We start from the raw sequence: 14,990 nt of genomic DNA, 5'->3' as shown, positions 1-14,990 counted from the left end.
TGCTGAACATGCCGGGGACAAAGGGGCGATACCGTCTACCACCGACGAAAACCATTATCGTGTACCGGAACGGGGACCCTTTTTTCCCCGGGATGAAAGTGGTGGTGAACCCTCGGCAGCTGGTGACCGTGGACAACCTCCTGGCCTCCCTGACCAGAGGAGTCGACGCTCACTTCGGCGCAGTAAGGAGGCTGTACACGCCGAGGCAGGGCCATCAAGTCAAGTGCTGGGAGGACTTGACCCACGGGAGCGACTACGTGGCAGCGGGGAATGAGCACTTCAAGAAGCTAACGTGGGTACCACGCTTTCTGATTTATGCTACTTTGTTCGCCTCGAGTGTTCTCTTCTCCGTAATGTGATGCCCAACTGTAAACCGCAGCTTCAGCAGTGACTTATTCTGAACTGATACACACCCGAAACAACAACAGTACAACCCTGGAATCGCTGTCGGATACATTTTTATCGTACTGTGACGAAGAGATCGGCGTTTGACTTATTCTTAAGGCTTTGGATGTCTTCCAGCTACGGCGAGGCGGTCGTCAAGAGGACGCAGATCAGAGTGAAGGAGAAGGTAGGACCAAACAGTGTCTGGCCAATTTAGGGTCTCCAATTAACCTTCTGCATGATGTTGGGCTTTTGGACTTCGGACATGCCTTTTTGAAATTGCAGAATCGTCCTCTTTTACAAAACAACTTTTTCGTTCCCGCACGCTGGAGGAAAACCGTGGATGAGTGCTGCACGATAAAGTGAGTGCAGATGCAGAGAGGAACATAAGAGCCATATTCTTGTTTTCTGCTCATGATTCAAGTATCTTGCCTGTTTCTCTGTGTCCCAGAGTCTTCACCAATGGGAAAGTTCTGGTTCCCCCAGCCCAAATACGGATTCCCAAGTATACCCTGAGGAGTTGGGAGAACGTTTTGGCCATGGTGACGGAGAAGGTGCACCTCCGTACCGGCGCTGTATTTCGGTACTGCAGAACTTCTCAAAAATCTGATGTGTGCTTTTGAGCAGAAGACTTGAATTCCTGTTTTCAAACAAATGTTAGTTAAGAGACTTCTTCTTCTACCAGTGCGGGTGTGCAACAGGGAAGCGGAAATTGAAAACGTCTTTTTAAGCTGTTTGGCCCACTTTTCCGCTCACCTTTTCCTGTTTATGTGCATTACAATACAGTCATTCGGCAGACGCTTTTATCCAAAATGACTTGCAGTTGCGATGCCGGGGATTGAATCCAGAACCTCATACATGTGAACCACTGAGCTATATACGACACGACACATGTAGTTCGCGTTTTTTAGCTTCTTTTCTGTCTATGGTTTTCTGTTCATATGCGTGATTTTTTTATTGCTTTATTCAAATGTTTTGGCCCGGAGGTGTGTCCACACAACCTGCCACGCAGTACTGGTTAACCAGAGACATGGCATCCCCCCCCCCCCATCTCTCCAGTATGGATAATGCTGCCTGACAGCATAGTGTCCATGGAGGGAAAACTGCTTGCAGCCAGTGAGCAGGTGGGACATGAAAATCTGATGTACCAGTCCAGAATAAACCCAGCTGTTGCCTTCCTGAAGTCTGAAGCGCTCAACCACTAGCTGATTGCTACCGGCATGGTCATCGGTGATACCTTTGTGCAGGTGTCCCCCGTTCGTGCCCTTGACGTGGATCATCATCTCCGATGTACCGCTGTTCATTCCAAACGGATCGTTGGAAATTGAACTCAAAACGTTTGGAAAGTTCACCGGTGGCTTTAAAACAGTAAACCTGGGGTACAGGGATCCTAGTCTAAAGCATGGTCAATCCCTAAGGAGGCAGGTTTTCATGTTTTTGGAGACAGCGTCACAAACTGGAGGTCTCGTTCACGGTGAAGCATAGAGATGCCTCATACATGGTGTGTGCCAGTTCCTGGCGAATGAAATGAGCTATATGTGGGGATGTAGGACACAACCTGATTGCTTGTCCGCACAGGAAACCGGAATTAGAGGGAGATCAAGTTACTGGCGGAATAATGGCAGTTCTCTTGCTGCGTCGCCTGCTGGGGAGGCGGCTGCACCGCTGCGCTGTGTCCACCGGTGCCACGAGTCTAGTGAGCCTGAGCCTTTTGCCCATCAGTAAGGATCAGGTGCAGAGAAGGCATGCACTGCAAACCCCCATTCTCATCGCGGAGCGGGTCGCAGCTGGAAATAGGGGTGCTTCCTCTATGACAACAATGGGGACAGGTGAGCTCCCATGCTTTTTGGGTTGCACCCATGATGCAACTTCTATGGATACAGGTGAGACAGGAAGCCAGTTAGGTGGGGGCGAATGTGGTACAGAGTTGGACAATGTTTCAGTTAGCGTAAGCAATAATTAGGGGACATTAATGACTTCTTAGATGATACCTTTTGACTCTGACTACTTTAGTGATACTGATAAATTTATCAAACGGTCAGCACAAGGACAAGGAAGTAAAAGACCATATATCACTCTAGCACTTTCAATCACCGGGTTGTATATCATATCCAGTCTCTTGCTCTGGTGTCTCCCCCATTCATGCCATTTCTTGGGATAGGCTCTTTGAACATCAATGGCAGAAGAGACAGAAACAAGAGAGCACGGATCTCTGATTTCTGTTTCCAGAAAAAGCTGGATGTGCTCTTTTTTACAGGAAACGCACACAGATCAGCAGGATGAGGTGGACTGGGGTTTATGGTGGGATGGACCCTATTACCTCAGCCACAGAACCAGCAATAGTGCAGGTGTCGCTATCCTTCTCAAGGCCTTAGCCAATACAATTTTTTCTGTCTTCTGCTGAGGCAGTGAAGGCCCTTTGCTGATTGTGAAGGGAACGATAGCAGATTCTGTCTTTTGTCTAGTCAAAGTACACGTTCAGACCATCGGCTCGGAGAGAGCGAACATGTTCCAAACTCTCAAGAATGAACTTTCTACTCACCAGCGGGAAAATATCATTGTGGGTGAAGACTTTAATTGCACTCTTAATGAGACTGTTGACAGAATAGGTTGGGAGCCCCATACAGTATCTTCTCAGACCCTCCGAACTCCGAAAACCCAAAAGCCAGATAGTATCCCTGGGGTAGACTCGGCAGGTTTTACGTTTCTAAGACCCTCCTACCCCGATTGGTGAAATGCAATATAACTTCAGTTGGATTTTTAGATCATCATTTAGTTGCATTTTAGCCTGTCACGTCTCCTGGAATGGAGAAAAAAACAAAACCACTTTCAGTCTTTGAGTTTATGGTGGGAAGTCAGCAAGGCCCAGATTCAGGTGCTCTGTCGGCAGTACGTGTCTCCTCAGACAAAAGAGGTAATCAAAAATCTCAAATCTGAAATTCGGAATATCGAGGAAGGGCTGGGTGGAGACACAGGCGCCGCCACTGAGGCCTTACTTAAGGGGAGGAGACTCTGACTCAGCACACTCCTCCAGGAAAGGGTAGAGGGAGCTCTGATTAGGTCGCGGTTCCTCCATCTTAAAGATATGGATGCTCCAAGCTCCTTCTTTTTCAACCTAGAAAGATCTACTGCAAAGTGAAAGCTGATGCTCTGTTTGAGTTCTACCTGGAGGCAGAGTCACTACCGACCCAGCAAAAATGCAGTCTCATGAGCCGTCATCTCAGACCTATTTCGGAGAGCAGACTGTGACTGTGGAAGCTGTAGGGATCTACTGAATGACCTCCCCCAACTCTGGACCAGGAACAGACCATTAAAGAGCTCACCAGATGTCTTTGCCCCGAACACCAGGACTTGATGGGCTCCGCTTTGACTTTTTTTTAACACTTTTGGAGCAGTACTTGCCATGACCCTCATACAGTGCTAACGGAGTGCGATTGGACGGGCTCCCTTCCAAGCTTGTGGCGGAGGGCAGTCCTTGCCATGCTTCCTATGACTGGAAGTCTGTCCTTGCTGAAGAACTGGAGGTCTGTGTTCCCACTGTGTGCGGATTAAAAAAAATCCAGTCCAGGGTGCCTCTCAATAGACTGAAGGGTTGTTTAGGTAAGTGTTTCCCAACCACTGTGCCGCGGCACATTACTGTGCCGTGAGAGATCATCAGGTGTGCCGTGGAAAAATGCCCACTTTCACCTGATTGGTCCGAATCTTATTTATCCAACGCAAATAATGTGTCTTCCTATGTCTATGTGGGCAGGGTGCCCATTCGATGGCAACGGGTAGCTGTGCATGTGTGTATCAGAGTGATTGGTGACGCTTTGCGTGATACATTTTTAAAATAAAAAGTGCTTGTATCTGCGTAAACAAACAGGCAGCATTGTTGAAAACTACCAAGACGAGTGAGAAAGCAGTGAAAGCTTGCTACAAAGTTGCTGAACTCATCTCTAAATCCAAACAGCCACACACCGTAGCAAAACATTAATACTACCTGCCGGCAAAATCATTGTAGAAGAAATGCTAGGCTCTGGCGTTGATAAAGAAATAGCCAAAGTTCTCTCAAATAATACCATTTTCAGACATATTGATGACACGTCTTCAGACATTGAAAAAAGTGTTCTGGAAAAGTTGCACATCAGTGGGAAATTTGCATTGCAACTAATCTACAGATATTAAATATATTAGATTTCACACTAAGTAAATTGAGACTACGGTTTCATTCTAATGCGTTAAAAAATGTTTTTGCCGTATTTATTTGGTGGTGTGCCGTGTGACTTTTCTAATGTAAAATATGTGCCGTGGCTCAAAAAAGGTTGGGAAACATTGGTTTAGGTAACACCGCACGCGCAGATCAAACCTATTGCGTCGTGGACAGGAATATAATATATCGGGCAACATATTTCTAATGAGGGATGTGCTGGATGAAGGCGACACTTACAATTTGAAGGCTGGCATAATTGCGTTAGATCAAGACAAGGCCTTTGATAGGGTGGACCACTCATATTTTTTTCAGCACAGCTTTTGGTTTTGGATACGACTTCATATCCTGGTTGCTCCTTCTTTACCAAAATGTACAACGCCGGGTTAAAACGGGCACAGGGCTGAGTCGGCCGATCGCTTTTTCGGCGAGGAAGGCTGCATCATCTCCGGGCAGCTCTATGCTTTAGCCATCCAACCTATGATCTCAGGAACCTGCTCCGCGGCTTCCCTTTCCTGAGGAAAAGAGGACAGAAGCTCTCCTTCAGTCTGTGTGCTTACGCTGACGATACACATGTGTTCATTTCCAACCAGGATGATGTTAGCAAGGGTGAACTTGGAAAAGAGCAAAGCTCTACCGCTGGACCAATGGAGCGGCCACACGTTGCTCACCTTACCCGCTGGCTTCAGCCGCGAGAGGGACGGCCTTAAGGTGCTTGGGCTGTACCAAGGGACTGAGGCTTATAGGGGAAATAAATGGGAAGGAGTAAAAGAAAAGGTTTGTGCTTGGCTGTCAAAGTGGAGGTGGCTACTGCCTCAGATGTCCTATAGGGGAAGGTTGCTGGTTTTCAATAATCTGATTGGCTCAATTCTTTGGCACAAGCCTGTTGCACTAGCACCACCAAGAGGCTTGTTAGAAGAAATCCAGAGGTTCATCCTGGACTTTTACCTGTTTGGAAAGCCAGGAGCAGCAGTCCTCTATCTTCTTGTCTGTGAGGGAAACAAAGGCCTGGCTCACATTTTAAGCAAGTTATTAGCTTTCAGACTGCATACAGCGAAGAGGATCCCATATGAGTGTGGACTCAGTTGGCAGATCACTATAAAGCTGCTCTTGAGAAAGGTTTGGATGGTTCAGGCAGATTTTTTTGATGCAGTCGAAGGTTCTCAACCAGACCGGATTCACATCGTTCTATGGCTCAGTCCTCCAAGCTTGGCAGGCTATAGCATAAATGGGAGAGCCTCTCATGGAAGGCTCATGGAAGAGCTCATGGAAGAGCCTTTGCTCTTGTTCAACTTCCTGAGGTTCCAGTCCTTGTGTCCACAAGGTCTTACAAATCTGGGTCACCTCTTGCAGTTAATTCCCTCCTCCCGGATTGCGCTGAAGGATTCTAAATGCACCACCTCTGGTAGGCTGAGACCAGGGTCCCTGTGACGATCTCCCTCCCTACCTGAAGTGTTTTGTGTCGGATCACTTCCGTCACAAGCTATGGAACAAGAACATCGACTACAGGTTCTGCTGGCTGACCACCCTGCCACGGGTTGGGGAGTGGGAGGATAAAGGTGGTCTGCGACTGACCTTCGAAACCCCAAGCTTGAGGGTGTTTGAAGCTACAGACAAAAATGACCTCAATGCAACTTGCATCAAGGTTCTTAACTCACTCCTCCTACTACATGTGAAAGAATTAAAGTGGCAACATTTCTTTGGACCAGACACCTCTCTGAACAGGAGCTGACAAGCCCTGCACGAGCCACCACTGGGAAAGCAGGCAGGTGACCTCTAATGGAGGATTGTGCACCACAACCACAAACACATTCAGGGCACATTTTGAGTCTGGGGTGACCGGAGACTGTTCTGTTTAGCCCTGAAACCTTGACTTATTTATTTATTGAATGCCCAAGGCTGGTGCCACTGTTTAGTTTCTTGAAGGGTTTATTCTTTTGTTTGAGGGTTATTACTTATTTTTGGTTTAAGATATTCAAAGACCACCAAGAGGGTGGTAGTTGTGTTGACCTTTTTATCGAGCTGACCCAGGAGAAGAAGGCCCGTGATCAAGGGAATGAGAGTCCAGTGATGGCCTTAAAAGCTCTGATTAAGACTTGCCTAAAAGTAGATTTTGATTTCTTTTCTTTAACCGGCAACTTGGGGGGACACCATTTCTACTTGGACAGTAGGAGGCGTTTTGTGTTTCGCGAACAACCATGGCAAGTTGATGTTCTCATTCTGAGTTGATTCCCTGCCACTGAGCTCCACTGAGTATCTTAACATGTTCATGTCGAATGTGTACCTGTTAGATCCCAGTGTTTAAATAAAGGGAATTTTCAAACTCAAAATCTTCTTATTCTTTTTCTTCTTTTTTGGCTGATTCCTTCAGGAAAGGCGGCCAATAAACTGCCTCCATCAAACCCCCTCCATTGCATCCTGTTCTCTTACTCCAACTAACTTCCTGTCCTCTCTCCATTATCTTCATCCAGCCATAAACTCCCAAAGAGAACCTCCACATCTTTACCCCTGCTGCCTCCAGCTCTGCCTCTTGTCATCTTGTTCGTGCTCCCACCTCCATCTTCTCTACCTGATACCCCTGACACTTTTCTACAATTGTTCCAACCCTCCTTGCACAGGTTCCTTCACCTCCATACTCTCCACTGCTCTGGACTTTTTGACAACAAAATTCTCCACCTGCTTTATCTCTAAATACCGGTGAAGAAACCCTCTGAAGATAGATGTTAGGATCAGCTTTCTTTGTTGAAACTCCTTTCAGACTCTACACGTTAGACGGGCTCCCCGTGTTCAGCGCCGCCGAGCTGCAGAACGATCAGTACTACGTTGCGGTCGGCGCGGAGAAATTCAAAGCCCTCCCTTACCACCAGTGTGTCCCGAGTCGGGCTTTGACCGAGGACAACCATATTGTCAAAGGGTGAGTCTTTATCCATATCTATCAAACAGGGACCGGAATCTCTGCAACTGTTGTACGGGCCGGGCGGGCCGACGTCTATCAATTCTAATACGGCTTTTCCTCCCTCAAGCCGAGACCCCCTGCCAGCTATCAGGGAGACGAGAAAAGCCAAGGATGTGGTGAGTCGTGCGGAGTTTGCTGTGCCAACGTCTCTGTGGAGGTTCTCAGTCGTCCAGGTCACGGCCGATTCTTGTTCAAATCTTCTTGTCGCGGCAACCGGACTTGAATTTTTTTTTCACTTCGACAAGAATTTGCCCACGTCGACTTTCTTCGGTTTCCTGCTGCGACATCTCGGTCCAATCGCAGCCGGATATCCGTCTCTAGGTGATATGTGAACGAGTGAGTGAATGGTTTCATGCCTTTATACGTGACCCTGGAATCAGAGAGTCCTTCTGCACATGCTGCAATTCAATTAACACCTCCCACGTGTGAAAGATGCGGTTCCTTGTGAAGCCGCCTTTCTCATCAATCACTGTCTGTTGGAGACATTGAGATACCTCTCCCTTCGGCTTTGACGGGTAACCCCCGCGGAGGCAAGGTGTCCCGGTGGATCAAGCGTCAACGCGCTGATCACACACCCGCTTCTCTACAACAACAACAGTGAAATGATATTCACACTCGAAGCAGGGCGATTTGTATTATGATTAAGTGAAGGCTGAAGCGCTCCAAATACATACGAGGATTGCGGCGCATTACCAGGCCACGCGGCGGAGATGAGAACATGCCCACTCAGCAGGTTAAGATGGCGGCTGGTGCCCCCCGGCGAGACGCGTGCGCGACGCCTTATCTTTCTAACCATGAAGGATGACGAGGCTGTGGCAGCTGCCAATTTTTGTCGAATGGAGAAAAATGCTTCTGGCTGTATCCATTTGGTTGTTTTTCTTTTAATTTATTTCCCGGTACTACTTTCAGCAATCATATATATATGCATTGGTTTTATATTATATTTATCATGATGCATTCATTTTTAATGCAAGCAGACATTAACAGATAACAATTAAACACAAGTTCTTCAACAGAAGGGAGGGAGTCACATCTAATGCTGAAGGAATGGGAAATGAGGATCCAAACAGTGTTGCAATTCCACAAATGACCACAGGAGGGCGACAGAGACAACATGATGGTGGTGTTTTGTAACTGCTATCATATTGTTTTATCAGTTATTCACCAGATATGATGGTGCCACATTTTACTCCCCTTCCCCTCAACGTCTGATCCCTTCATGAATTTGCAAACTTGAATTGAGCAGCTAATAAGAATCTTTTAGGGGGAAAAGAACCATGTGACACAATCGCCCACTCGGTCTCGATCCGTCAGCTGTTTAGCCAAGTGATCACGCGAACATTTATAGGGGTCACGTCCGACATTAATTTCAGTTTGACCTCACAAAACAACACCAGTCTGGTTGGAAATGCCCGTAAAACGATCTTTTAAACATCCCTGCCGACGCAGTGTAAAATGTAACCTTGCTCTTACGACCCAGTCGTCTCCGCTGTCTGCGCCGCCGGGTTCACTGAAGCGTTCACTGGAGTCCTGACTGACAACCACGGTGAGATATTGGAATTCCGCAGCACTCTGCACTCCCGCCGGAGGCAAGCGTGGATGCAAAATCGGTCACTTGCATTACATCACGATTTCCCTCTCTGGCCTCGACCGATGCCTCCGTCAGATTAGCTTAGCGTGTGGCATGACTATACAATCCAACCATATTTGTCACTTTCACCCAAAGAGAAGATCGATAAAGTGATAAAGTATGTGTGCAGCATTTTTTTTACACTCCGGATCTACTTGATAAAAACAGAATATGAAATTGTGACGACAATGACGCAAGGTCCCTGGTTGGATTCTGTGTGGAGTCTCCATGTTCTATCTATGTCTGCGTGAGGTTCCTCCAGGTTCTCCAGGGGCCTCCTACAATCCAAAAACATGCAGGAGGTTCATTGGAGATGCTGAAAGTTCAGATTTGTGAATGAAATGGTGAATGGTGGGACAGCAGGGAGAGGCTCTCCCCCCTGCATCCTCTCCACAAGACAGGCGTGATAGATAGTGAATGAATGAAATCTTGACTCAAATCTTGACCCTTAAAATGAGGAAACCGAAGCAAAAAACTTGCTGGAACTCCATGAGAGACACATCCTGACTGTGGAGCTTCATCAGAGAGAGGATCTCCTCCTCTCCGGATCACCGGCTTGCAGACGTAGCAGGTCGGCCGTGCATCTGCCCGCTCTCGGGTTATTCAGAAAAACACCACATAACAGCTGTTGATTTTTGTCGGCCTCTGAATGAAACAGCCACATGACGCCTATGAAGGAAACGGTGGGATTATTAGAGCAACAGTAGATGCCTCCGGCTGCTTCGGGTGATGTCATCTCTGGGAAAAAGCGGTGCCCGCAGGAGAGAGGATCCTCCCTGACCGCGGGTAGCGTTCGCGGCGCGGCCCCCAGTTTTCCCCCAACTATCATATCAGAGTGTCCTCTTTGTGACTCCTGCAGATCACTCCTGGGTTCTCCACAACCCACCCCTCACCGCCCGCGCTCTCTGGGGCCTGCTGATATGCCTTCGTCTGCTCCCACAGTACATCGGACTCCAGATAGGGAATGCAGAACAAGATGCTCAATGACCTCAGATTTTCCACTGTTTGTTCCCATGTGTTCTGGAGCGGCCCCCTGCCGCTTTTCATTCAAGTTTGTCGATTTAAATAAAGATGTATTTACGTACCGCCTCGCTGCAAACAAAGAGGCCTTTCAATTTTTTTTTTTTTTTGATTTCCCTTCACAATCGGATTTTGAACTTTAGCTCAGGATGTTTCGCATTGCTCCGGGGATGGGATTGAATCAGTTATCCTCCGCCGTCGATGCTCCTCTCTAATGTATCCTGCGCGGTCGTGGACGCCGCTGCGGCAGCACGGCACGTGAACTCCGTCTCAACCCCCCTTTTGCTTGGCAAACATGCCTTTTTTGTTGTTCGGCTTCCCTCCCCTGGCCCTGGTTGGAAGCTCAGAGGAACATCCCTCGACCGGATATGCCTTTGCGCGAAAACTAGCGGGAGACAATGTCGGCGTTCCACGGGACGCCGCGTTAGCGAGTGCGCAAACACTGCCGCTGGAAGTGCATTCTGGTGGAAGTTTCCAGAGATCACTGAGGGGACGTGGAGCACTAATTCAGACAAGCAGATCCTTTCCGTCTGGACGTGGCTCCGTGCAACATGGTCCCCCGGGCTCTTCCTTCCCCGACCCCTCCATCAATAACCCCCCCCTCCGACAAGCTCCCTTTTCCCTTAAAGCCTGTTTGGATTTTTCACAGTTTGATCCGGCTTGATAAACAAGACAAATGCGGTTAGAAATTCATGACCGACCCCATTTCATCAATAAATGATTAGCTCGCCCCGCTCCCGAATGATTGATAAGTTGCTGCATGGGATGTATTGGAACCAGATGGATTCAATACAGTAGGGACGGGGTGGGGGGGGGGCGTAAAGCATATCGGGCCCCTCCAGAAATTAAGGTCACCAGCAGATATGAATTAAGATGTGAGGATGGGCCTGTTTTAGCCTGGATAACAAGGGTTTCCAAGAAATCTGCCTCAGCCTCTCCCTTCCTCTCTTCCTCTCTCACCAAGTTCAGCGGATTGGTGGAGGACCCAGCGTGTCCGTCCGACGTCCGGCTGAGAAACGGCACAGCCCGGCCGGTGCGAGCTGAGCGACGCAACCCGGCATCCAGGAACTCAGCAGGTGGTAGGCGGAGGAGGGAGCAATCTTATATATCAATGAATAAGATGGTGTGTGACTGTGACACTATCGATATCTGAGGATGTGCGTATCATCACACACCGCGTTATAGTCATGGATGATTGTCTAATTTGTTGTTCTTCGGGTGCTGAGGAGTATGGATATGTGTTTATGTTTACTAACTTGTTAAATTTCTATGATTGTTACATGATACAATTGAAAGATAGCAAGATGAATCTAGTGAAAAGGAGGATTTGGAAAAAAAATGTCAATAGGCTTTCTTTCTATCAATAATTTTAATTTTATCATTTAATTTCAATTTTAGATAATTTCATTTTGACAATTTGGATGGATGGACTCACAGGTTACATTATATCATATTATATATATATATGATGAGATGATGAGATGAGAGCAACTTTATTTATCCCGAAGGAAATCGTTGTGCCAGAGTTTCAAGTAAAAACATAACAGTAATAGACAATAGTAGGATATATATATATATATATATATATATCAAACTGAATTTTGTCGCCTTCTCAAAATAAGCACTTCAGTCATTTTTGTTTTTTTTTTCTGAAAAAACAAAACAATATATGTTAAATTAGGAATTTATGTAGACAATAAATAATTTTTGCTGAAAAATAACTTCCGCAATGATTTGAAGAAGGTGACGATATATCACAGTTACATATGACAGAAACTTTTACTCGTCTTTCTGCCTACCTCGAAAAATCTGGCTCCAGAAACATCTTAAACTCATTTGTCGTATTTACTTTGTTTAAAGGGGTCGGCGGTTCGATTCCCCGGCTCCTCCGACCCAGAAAGCATTGCAGCTTTGACTTCCTGTCCAACACCGATCAACTTCCTGCTGCTATCTTATCAACGAGCTCCAAAAGAAATAAGACGAAGGCACCGTTGGTGCTGTTGAAAGTTTCAATTATGAGTTTTCCTGTTCCAACTAGTGCAGAACCCATTCGTCGGAAAACGTGTTCCGCCGGACCGACCAGTCAGCACAGGGATGTGACCCCGGAGCCGGAGTTCATGCCGGCCAGTGGCGGCGGCCCATTTTGTCTGAAGCAGCCGCTCTAAATAAATAAATGTCTTGACAGCAGCATTGATCTCCTGTGAGGTTGAACAGGAAAGGGAAAGCGAGACGACAGGAGGACAGTGAAGGATGGAGGGATGGATAGAGTGAGAGTGAGAAAGGGAGGGAGAGCGTGTGGAGGAAGGAGGCTGAGGCTGCCAGACGATGAGGTAATTGTGATTAATCACTGTTTGCAGGGGGCGGCGTGTTCAATGCGCAAAACAAAAGAACGGAGGTGGAGGGTGCCAAGGAGGTGCAGGAGGACCGCGGCTTGGAGGCGGACCTGCCCATCGATCAGGTAACCGAGCACCTCCGTGAGATCGGACGCGATCGCTTGCTTCTCCGGACGGCTTAGGCCATGCTATCAGACCGGACATCAGAGCGGGATGCGTTTCAGGAACATCATCGGTGCATCCGGGCTGCTTCTTCTCCTTCTCCTTGCAGCCAATCATCTAACCCAGAGATGATCACTTCTTGTCCTCCTTGCCTCCACCCACAAACCTCTCTGGTCCTCCTCTAGTCCTCCACCAACCTCGGCATCCTTCGAGCCACATCTTCACATCTGCTGCCTCCAGCTCTGCCTCCTGTCTTCTCCCCAGTGCCTCCGAACCAAACACCACGGCTGCTCCCACCTCCATCTTCTCCACCTTTCTGATACTCTTCATCACACCTGGCTTTTTCCTCCACCCGTTTCAACCATACGTCTCATTCCTCGCAGGTTGAAGCCAAGACAGTCGAGGAGGAGTATGAGTGCAAGGTCTCCCTCCCGGGCCCGATTTGGACGCTTTCGGCAGCTCCCGAGAGGAATGTGAGTGCACTTTGAAAGATGGTTCGGTGGATCATATTTACATTATCGTGCTAAAGGAAAAACAAGATTCTTAAATGAAGGCAGAGCGGTCAACAGCGTCAAACCAAGAAGGTTCTTGATTGGCTTCCCGCAGGGGGGCCTTTCTGTGTGGGGTCTCCATGTTCTCCCCGTGTCTGCGCACGGTTCCTGCGGGTTCCTGCGGGTTCTCCAGGCTCCTCCCACAGTCCAAACACATGCAGGAGACCCTGAATGGTCCAGATGTGGGAATAAGAGGGTGTATGGTTGTGGCCAGGTGATTGACTGGTCCAAGGTTGACCAATGACCGCAGGGATAAGGGTGAATGAATAAATGAATGAGTGAATAACCCTTAAATAATTCTTAAATAACCCTTTTCCCAGCAACTCAAATTTATGTATGTGTAAAACAGTTAATGCATCCTGCATAAACACACACACACACAAACATATATATGTATATAAATGCGGTGAATGCACACAGCAGGCTATTGGCACAACTACTGGAAACAATTTCATTTGGCCTTGAGATGAGAAGATATGCAGTCTTATTTAAGCGATCGATAACCTCGCAAAACTTTGTTTTAATGAAAACTACAATTTTACACCATGGTTATTGCACGGCAGGTTTTGGTGCAACTGCTGCCGTCTGCACTTTTCTAATAAAGATATTCAAACTGGGATAATTATTGACTTCCAGGGGCCAGTTATGACCCTGGCTAAAGACCTCGTCGATGGCTTAATTCATTACTTATCGCTTTCCGTCGCACACAAAATTTGCTGAATCAGATTGATTCTGCGCTGAGAGGGATAACCATTAGATAGTAATAATAATAATAATGGATGGCACGGTGGGACAGTGGTTAGCGGGCTCACTGGAAACTTGCCTGGAAAGTATAAAGTGAGAGGGTGAATCATTGTATGTCTCTATTCGTAGTCCTACGAGGGATTCAGGATGAACCCCAACACTGGGATCCATGCAATCCTGCCAGGATATGCGATATAGATAATGAATATAAAGAATAATGATACAAGTCCCAGAGCAGAGCAGTCGTCTTCTTGTCAAGATGTACTCTATGTTGCAGACCTGCACGCGGGGGAGTTTGCATTTAAAAACTCTGATAGATCCTTTCCGTGTGGCTCCTGAACACACCCGTCCTATTTATTGGACAGGATTCGAGTCAAGAAGAACAATGTGTTTTTATCAAAAGTTTATATCCTTCGCTCACACGGCAAACGTCACATGTTTATGGACAAGTAAACTTGTTGTGCTCGGATTCCGAACAGGCTGCTGCTGCGTCACTGTCACCGGCCGTCTCACCGCCGAAGGGTGAAAGATAAAGAGGGGTAACTGCTCGGCTATGACACACACTCTGACCCGAACCCAAACAACCCTCACACACACACACACACACACACACACAGACTGTGGCGACACACAGTCTGTGTGTGTGAGGGTTTACATGTTAGATATTGATGATCATATTCAATTACATGATTACACTTTTAGTCGAAGGTTCCTGTGATTTATTGCATAGAATTTGAATAGTGCATATATTTACAGATGGTGCGCAAGTGTGTGTGTGTGTGTGTGTTATTGACCTGTGTCGTCCAGGCCAAATAAAGAATAATGCAATTCAGCACGTCTGCGGGGTGAAGATGTCCACCGGGAGTTAATGCAGGCTGTGTCAGAGCGAAAGGGAAGGCTGGCCGTCTGGAGCCCGATGCACTTCTTCCCTCCCCTTCTTCCCTTCTCTTAAACTGATTCAACGACGGCTGACGTGGGGGCGAGACGCGTTCAGACCGGCAACTTTGGTCCGGCGTTCCTG

The 14,990-nt window shown here is 47.4% G+C and overlaps 1 protein-coding gene across 1 annotated transcript; it reads left to right on the top strand.

Annotated features, from left to right (window-relative positions):
* The first annotated feature begins 8 nt into the window (after window positions 1-8).
* Window positions 9-14,167, top strand: dcdc2c (doublecortin domain containing 2C). The gene is made up of 10 exons (XM_086157068.1): window positions 9-292; window positions 836-967; window positions 5,167-5,284; window positions 6,027-6,082; window positions 7,332-7,487; window positions 7,597-7,645; window positions 11,144-11,258; window positions 12,537-12,637; window positions 13,058-13,147; window positions 14,099-14,167. The coding sequence occupies exons 1-10, from the start codon at window positions 9-11 to the stop codon at window positions 14,165-14,167; spliced, it is 1,170 nt and encodes a 389-aa protein (XP_086013194.1).
* The last annotated feature ends 823 nt before the right edge of the window (window positions 14,168-14,990 follow it).

The sequence above is a fragment of the Fistularia commersonii genome, chromosome 1 (genome assembly GCF_037954325.1).
Source record: "Fistularia commersonii isolate RoL2024-O1a breed Wild chromosome 1, RoL_Fcom_v1.0, whole genome shotgun sequence".
NCBI lineage: Eukaryota > Metazoa > Chordata > Actinopteri > Syngnathiformes > Fistulariidae > Fistularia > Fistularia commersonii.
This window is presented reverse-complemented; position numbering and strand designations above follow the sequence as displayed.